General features: G+C 32.1%; 1 protein-coding gene across 2 annotated transcripts; it reads right to left on the reverse strand.

The window, feature by feature from the left end:
• Window positions 1-5,414: 5,414 nt before the first annotated feature.
• LOC115952432 (UDP-glycosyltransferase 73C4-like) lies at window positions 5,415-8,601 on the reverse strand. Of its 2 annotated transcripts, XR_004083407.1 has the most exons (3): window positions 7,095-8,601; window positions 5,772-5,899; window positions 5,417-5,665 (listed from the first exon to the last, which is right to left on the reverse strand). XR_004083407.1 is itself a non-coding variant. In XM_031069605.1 (2 exons), exons 1-2 carry the CDS (start codon window positions 8,564-8,566, stop codon window positions 5,863-5,865), a joined length of 1,509 nt encoding a protein of 502 aa, XP_030925465.1. In that variant the 5' UTR covers window positions 8,567-8,601; the 3' UTR covers window positions 5,415-5,862. The 2 variants fall into 2 exon arrangements, 1 of the variants encoding a protein (XP_030925465.1); XM_031069605.1 differs by having other exon boundaries at window positions 5,415-5,899.
• Window positions 8,602-8,881: the final 280 nt, after the last annotated feature.

Here is an 8,881-nt window from a genome sequence, read left to right on the forward strand (position 1 = left end):
AAAGACATTTTCGCTCAAAATTTATGCCATGGACATTTTCTTTCAAATCAACCTTCTTACTCCAATCGCTCAATAAAATCCCCATCCAAATAAACCTTTCTCTGCTCCAATCGCTCAAAAAAAAAAAAAAAAAAAACCTTTTCTTTTAACTTCGACTTGTTGGAAAATCCGGTTTTGTATCTCATACAAAATACTTAGCGGAAGCAACAATCACAGATCTACTTCATTCATGAGAGATAACATGTAACCTTAAATTCTAGAACAAACAATAGAAAGCGTACCTTAATGCAGTGAAATTCAAAACCAAGACTTGAGAATACCTTTGATCTTCATCTCGATTCCACATGGTGCCCAAGAAGTGTGGTCTCTCAATCAGTCTTTTTGTACGTTGATTCTCAAAGAAAGTTCTTCTTCTCCTTGTGGAGAAAAACCGATTTCTTTTCTTTTCATCATAAGTACATCCTAACTACCTTGGTAGTTACTTTATTTATTAACTCTTATTAAATAAAAACTGATTATCTAATTGGATTAGCCTTTTGGGCCTACTCAATTGGGTTTTAGTTTGTGGTTTGAGATGGGACCAAAGGAAACAAATAAGACTCTAGCTCCAATGGGTTTTGGGCTTTTCTGTCAACTTTTGACAAGTTCAAAGTTACCATTAATTATATTTAATACCACTATATAAATATAATTGTACTTTAGGCCTTATTAATAAATTATATCCCAAGACTTTATTATACATACAACCCCTTTATTAAAATATTCTTCGTAATACAAAATCATAAATGTTGACTGCATCTTTGAAGATTACTACATCTTAATCCTTGAGTACCTGGTTTAATCCTTTATGTTATTCATCATATATTTATGAAATTCAATTTCATAAATATATACTTTAGTAACTCCTTACTAAAGTGGTTGGACCCAACACTCTGAATAACCAAATCCATTAAACTTATCTCAAGAGAATATTTTATATCTCCCTTAAGAGATTATGAATTCTATCTTGAGAATATATGTTCCATCAACACTAAATGTGGTTGCCCAACATACTAAGATTTTGATCGTGTTTTATAGATCTCACTCCTGATATATCAAAGCAACCTACACCTCATGATCATGTCTATTATTCTCTTAGGATTTAGAGTTGATATAAATTAAAGTCGTGAGATTTATTATTCATTTGACAGTCATTAGGAGAATAATAAATCTCACAGCGATCCAGTTTAATATGTCTTAACTCTTAAAACATATCAACTAGAAGTCTCCACTTCCATAATCAAGACATATCATCTTAGTTGATATGTTATAGTCTTTGCAGATGAAATGCTTAATTTCATCACCGACTACGAACTAAAATTCTAAGTTTACAAAGAACTTGTAATTTATATCTTTTGTGACTTTTCACATAAATCACATACTATGCATCTCATAGACTAAGATAATGTCTCATTAGTTCATTAATAAATAGTCTCATATAATTAAACAATTTAATTATTTATGACATGCCAATAAATTGGATTTTAGGGCATAAACCCCAACACGACTTTAGCCACAACAACAATTTGCACAATCACAAAAGTCTATCTCAACAGATTAACAACACCACCATGAAACACAAAATGCCATGGAGAAAATCAAAGAAGCCTCCTTTGTTCTTCTAAATCTTAGTTAAGGTCATTCACAACAATCAAAAGAAACCAATCTAGGTATAGAGAGGGATGGGCATAGAGTGATTGTTGTTTAGGCGAAGAGAGAGAAAGAGTGAGATGAAAAAAGAAGAGACTAGAGAGTGATGAGTGAGAGCTTATATGGGAGAGAACGAAGATGAGAGAGAAGAGAACGAGAGATATTGGTTTGCAAGAGAGAGAAAAAGCAAGTGAATAAAAGTTGTGAGAATAATATAAAAAATAGGATATTAATAAAATAATGGTTTAGACAGCTACAATAGCCATGTAAATATACACAGTTACTACAACTAATTTATATATTTACACACTTTTACACCGGCTAATGTGGGTTAGTTTTAAGTCATATTGTGTAAAATTTTCCACATTTTATATTTTAGTTTAACTAATGCAATTGCTCTTAGTGGTAGTTTGTAACCACCCACCCCAAAAAGAATGTAATCTTTCCATGGTCAAAGGAAAATAGTGTTTTTTATTTTAATGAAAAGGGAAAATAAAGTTAAGTATAAGTAGTATGAAATTAGCAAATCGGAGAATACAAATAATTGAAAGCACGTACAATTTCAAGAAAATGAAAGAAAGCTTGAAGACTCAATAAAAGAAATGTAGAATTCACCATACATTAGAGAAACTAGCAAGTTGCCCCCACAATGCACAGATAATGCTATAAGCTTTTATGTAAGATGATTTTGGAAAATGTTGTACATATATTATAACACAAATGGTGGATATTTTCATTGCTAAAATCACTTACAATTATAGCTAAAACTTCAAAGCAAGTAGGAATATTTTGTTCCCTACCATCAGTTGATCATGAACCCAATTAAATGCAAGCGTATGTTGTACATATTCGACTCATTGAACCTATCACTTTTCATATGAAATTTCTAACCAAGGCATTGAACTCATCAAGCATTCTCAATAATATTTTAACTATATATAGCAGTGTCAAGGTCGCATAGTGAGTCATGTCTAAGCAAAATAGTTAGCTTGTTATCAATCTCATTGGCTATGCAAAACATGGTTTTTCTCCAACTATCAGAAGTAACAACCCAATTTTATGGTGGTTTTGGACATTTGATCGAAAGATGTAAGGACTTTATCCTTCATTAACATGGGCATCGACACTCTCCCTTATAGAAGTCATTGAAACATGGAGTTGAGTCTCCTTGTATTAGCCTTGTAATGTTAATTTAGGATACTTTGGGTATCAGCAATTCTGATCTGCATAAATATAATTCCACCTATTTTAAATGAATATAATAAGATATAATTATCCTAAAACCTAGTCCAAAAACTTGTTCTTAACCCACAATCCATCTTCAATACACGTATTACAATAAACTAATTACTGAGTATAGGCACTCAACCAATTAATTAAATTTGAAAACACTTTATAGGAAAGCAAAAGTACAAATACATTATTTAGAAAGTCAATGTTTGATTTATGATAAAAAGAAGTGGCAAAGTGCAGATCTAGATAGACGACCAAATAAGTTTGTATTTCAAACAATTTGCAGATTTTGCTATATACCTTTCTACAAAATTCATGCTTATAGTACTGTTGGAATAAATAATAGTCACACAAATAAAAATAAAAATAATGGAAAGAATTGACTTGTAATACACACACGGGAAAGAATTGAAAAGCTAAAAAAAAAAAAAAAACCATTAAAGAGTGGAACATACATGGCTGCCACATCTAAATTGATGCACACCATCTATTCCCAATTGTCACCACAACGCTCAGCACCCACGCAATTAGGTGATGCATTCTTCGTGTGCGTTTGGGAGTTTGCGTTTCCCAAATGCACGTTTTGCGGTTTCTGTTTTTTTTTTTTTTTTTTTTTTTTTTTGCACGCATTTGAGAGACCAACACGGCTACTGTTCATGCACTGTTTATAAATAGCAGCAGCAAAGTTTGATTTTTTTTTCACCTTTTTAGCACAAATTTTACTATTTATGGACTCACAAATTTCACTTTTCAGTAACTTTTTCATTAAAAATGGGTCTCACGGTACTATTCACACAATTAAAAATTATTTTGCTACAATGTTTTTCAGTTTTCAGTTTAAGTTTTCAGTTTTCAGCTGTATCCAGACAGACCCTTCATCTTTTATAAATTCCTACAAAAAAAAACAAAAAAAAAACTAAAATTAGAGAGTTTTGTCTATCAAATTTTTTTTTTTTTAAATATATAATTGGACAAAGAATGATAATTGAAAGATAGAAAATGATGTGCATGAAATTTATATAATAAAATACTCTCATATTTGCATTTTTGGCCATACTTTTAAGCTATTTTGTGACTGATTATAAAGAATCTTTGTTTTATAGGTGATAAAGGTTTTACATGATAAAGGGAATTAATGAAAGAGAAGGAATAGAAAAATCATTGAAGAAGCAATTCACGTGGAAGTCAAATGCTACAAGATGGGCCCAAAGTCATGCCTAACCTTGAAGAGATCTAGTGAAGTAAAGAAAAGGAAAAGAGAAGAATGAAAGAAAGCCCAATCCAGGCGTGATGTATAGTTAGAATAAAAGAAAAGAAAGATTGAAAATTAAAGAATGAGAAGTGAGGCCCAATTCTAATGTCCTGGACGTGTGGCCTACAACTAATAATAAATAAAGTCCTTGTCCGACTTGTACTAAGAATGTGTCAAGCAGCTTCTCACTTTTAAGTGGTATAGGTCGGTCTTTGTGTGATATATAAATATGAGCCAACAATAGAAAAAAGAAAGGATAGTGCGTGGGCTGAGGGTTGAACGTATACAGAGCTGTTTGGTTTCTTTCATGACAGTTAGTTTTGTTTATTTGTCTAATTTAATGCTTAGTATTTTATTTTTGTGTTTTCTTTCAATTACTATGAGTAGCTAAATTTATAATTAGGATTAAGTATGAAACCTTGTTAAGGATTATCAGTAATATTTATGTGATTTGATTTTTTCCACAATAGTTGTTCTTTAATAATTTAAATTGTTCTTGCTTCATATCAATTGACTAAGATGAGATTTTAGATATGAGTTTCAATCATGTTTTTCTCATGATTTAGGACTTCTCTTAATTAATTAAATGCTTGGTTTATTATTTCTTGATTTTAAAATTGGATATCTCTTGTGATTTGTTTGGTTATGGATATAATTGATGATTTGATTTTATACCTAGGAAGCGAAGAAGAGCATAGATATTTAAGTAGAAGTTTTAATGATAATATTTTTCATGATAGTAAGATTGATTTCTAGATTATCATGCAGTGGTTGGGAAAAATTAATAATCATAAATATATGCTAATATGACTTACAAGACGGATTCCAAAATCTTAATTTCTTTCTTTAGATTGTTTACATCTCTTTAATGCTTTATATTATATCTTTGCTTAGTTTAATTATTTGTTTAGTTTATTTAATTGCAAACAACCAATTTTTATTAAACTAGATTAGGATTAATTTGGTTAAGGCTTAATTAATTTTCCTACATTCATTCAAGTTCTTGTGGGTTCGACCTCGTTCTTATCAAACTATACTCTGGTACGGTTTGAACATTTGCGAGTACTTTAAAATTTCACAACAGAAACCTATTTGAATGAGACAATTCCACTCCCATAACCTTGAAATAATCATTTTACTATCTTTGTATTTGCAATAAATCTGATAAAACACACATGAATGGTTTTTCTCAGATCTAAAAAACCATTTATCAATTAGATTTACCAACAAAGTAATAAGACGTATTCAACCAACATGTCCATCTTTTTTCTTGTCAACCCTTTTCATGGGTGTTTCCATCAAACACATGAAAACATAGAGATACAATTATTTGGATTAATGTTATCAACAAAATAGGGAGCAACACACTTTGCTCAAATGCAAACCACTGTAAAAGATTTCATACATATGGTGTTGTTTTAATCTATCATAATACATATCTAGGCAACAAACATACATTATCTATTTCCCAACATCGTCCACTTGTCTTACCTACACATAATCATAAATTATAATAAAATTGAAAAAGGAAAGGAAAGAAATAAATGTGATGAGAATAAATCAAAATATTAATTCAAAGGTCAAAGTGGAATCTTACCTTTTCCTATTGAGACCTACAGGAAGTTTAGCAGCAATCAAGACCATCAAAGCCATGTGGCACATAGGATCAACGATTAACTCTGGACCCTTTATGTCATGATTGATCTCTCCTTTCCTTTTTGTAGTCTACAACCAACCAATTTACTCTTAAATGTTTTGAATTATTCTAATATCACGCACACATACACAATCAAAATGTTGCAAATGAGCATCATTTAACATAAATTTCATAGTTGTAGAATTATTTTGTCTTGTTTTTTATTTTGTTCTTGGTCTAGTAACAAAATTATCAAGTTAAGCAAACCATAGACATTATAGAAAAAAAAAAAGCAAAACCAAAATTATGTTTATTTTAAGCAATTTACAACGTTACCTCTAGCACAAACCATATTTATTGTGTATTGCTGCAATTTACAATATGAGCACATGAAAAATAGTTTGCTAATACTGCATTAATTGTTGTCTACAGCAAAACACTCAACTATTTTATCAAACAATTTGCGTGCATGTAACTAAAAGGCAGTTGCAGCCAAACCAAAATTATAAAGTAAAAATTAAAGAGATCAAAGTAATAAAGCAAAACTTTAAGAAAGTAACAGAGAAAGGGTTGTTTTTTAGAGATTATATACCCACCTTTTAGTGGAAGAACTACCTTACGATTCAATTTGGGATCCGAAGCACAACTCCAAGAAGAAGATATAACGGTTCAAGCAAATTGGCATCAATGGAGCAAGAAAAGGCAGAGGTATCTAATGGGATTTGAGTTATTTTCCAAAGAATTATTACATAGATTTATTTTCCAGCAAGCTCTAAGGGCTATAGATATGTATAGATATTGATTTCAAAAGAAATACATTAGTGTGCATTTAATTTGAAGGGCAACTAAAGAGTTAAGAAAGAGAAAGAGGTGAACTGGATTTTGCTAAAGCAATAAGTAATATGCATCTTTTCAATTTCTAAAAGGATGCTGGAATTTAGTTTTTAAGCGAAGGTGATTTGGAAGGTCAAATGCAATAATTGCTTTAATAAAGTTCTAATAGAGCGTCACATGGCAGAATCTCGTTCTCTCCTGTATGAAGTCTCTACTTTTATATATAATATTGATATTGATCGATAATCATCATAAAATTTAGAAGAGCATTACAACAATACCATTATATTCCTACGCTAGAAGATCAACTTAGTCAAATAAAATATGCTTAAACAAAATAATAAAGTAAAGCGCTTTTAAGGGACAAAATTATCGACTTAAGCATTCATCTACCTTGTTTTTTATTCCCTAGCTTATAAAAAGACCATAGAAAACTTTGTTTTACATCACCTGATGATTGACTTGTTCTCTGATATATGTTGGATCAACTTCTTCACATTCATGTAAGAAGATCCCCCTTCTTCAACTGACTTCTTAGCGATTTCTCCAAGCTTTCTAGCTCTCTTTCTTCTCTCTTCTGCCTCTTCTCCTTTATCCATCAACTGCTTTATTGCCTTCTTCACATCCTCACTCCTCACCAACACCCTATCCTTCTCTTCCCCATAGTCCGCAGAAGTCTTAACTCCTACACTCACACCAATCCTAAACACTTCGACAAGTAATTTCTCATTGTAGAACTGCTCAGCAAACATAGGCCATGTTATCATTGGCACGCCTGCACTTATTCCTTCTAGTGTAGAATTCCAACCACAATGCGTTAAGAACCCTCCAGTTGCTAAATGGGATAGTATTTGAACTTGTGGTGCCCATGTTCGAATTATAAGACCTCTCCCTTTAATCTTCTCTTCAAAGTTTTCTTCAACTAACCAATTTTCTAACTCTTCGGAATACTTTCCCCTTTTAATAACCCAAATGAATGGATAGTCGGATGATTCTAAGGCCAAAGCAAGCTCCACTAATTGTGAAGCTAACATTTCAGAAAGACTTCCAAAGCAAACATAAATGACAGAGTTGGGCTTCATTGAATCTAGCCAAGTCAAGCAATTGCACTCATCAATGGAGGTCTTGTTTCCTATTTCAAACTTATCAGATATCGCTTTGTTACATAAAGATAGCGGCCCTATGCACCAAAGTTTCTGGCCCCCTTTCTGGTATTCTTCCACGTATCTTGCCTCTAACTCTTCAAATGTGTTAACCACCAACCCTTCTGCAGATAGCTTAGCCGTTTCAAGTTGGTTCATAATTTTTTTGGATTCATCCGAACTTGTTCTCTTATCTGCAGGTAGCTGGGCCTTAGTGAATTCAATCCTGTCTGGGATGTTGGGAACCAAAAATGTCTGTGAGTCAGATGTGACTCCCTCGAGCACCCTAGAGCAAGATATGTTGTGATTACACACTAGACAGAAGCAACATGTTGTATAGAAGACAAACCTTGGAATCTTGAAATTGAGGCCAATCTCTGTGGTCCAAGGGAGACATAAATCAGAAATAATACAGTTAGGCAAAGATTCTAACTCTTCTAGCCACTTTTCAAGTGGTTTTTGTAGCATGCTACTTGCTGCAAAAAATTGTAGTGTTAAGTTGAGGGAAGGGAGGGTGTCCATGTTTTCGCATCCTTCAGGAAATCCGGCTTCTTGGCCAGGAAAACGAAGTGAAACGAATTCAATGTTGAGGTTTGAGGCTTTTGCTTGTTCAAGGATTGTGTTGAACCGAGCTGCATTAACGTGTGTGAGGACAATGGTAACTTTTACGCCATGGTGTGCAAAGAGTTTGGCCATTTCAGTGAAAGGGATGAGATGGCTTTGGGACATTAAAGGGATAAAAAGGAAGTGAAGCTGGTGAATTTGTGACTGTGAGGCCATGACTGAATTGGCTCTCTCTGATTTCTTTAGTTGATCAAACACCCCCTTAATTGTTCAAGTTTGCAGTTTTATTTTATTTTTTATATATGCTACTTTATTTCTTTGTCCAAGGTTACAATCTACCAGAAGGTCATATGCGTATATTATTAGTATATATTAATAATATATAATAAATATAATAATGATCATTGAAATTTGATTAAAAAAAAGTATATTATGCATAAAAATGATAAAATAATATAATGTGTAAGTGGAGATCTTTGTTTGGTGATAAAATATCCACCTCTTACAATGATACTTCCGCGACTTAAACTC

Source organism: Quercus lobata, chromosome 7, assembly GCF_001633185.2.
Source record: "Quercus lobata isolate SW786 chromosome 7, ValleyOak3.0 Primary Assembly, whole genome shotgun sequence".
In the NCBI taxonomy this organism is placed as follows: domain Eukaryota; kingdom Viridiplantae; phylum Streptophyta; class Magnoliopsida; order Fagales; family Fagaceae; genus Quercus; species Quercus lobata.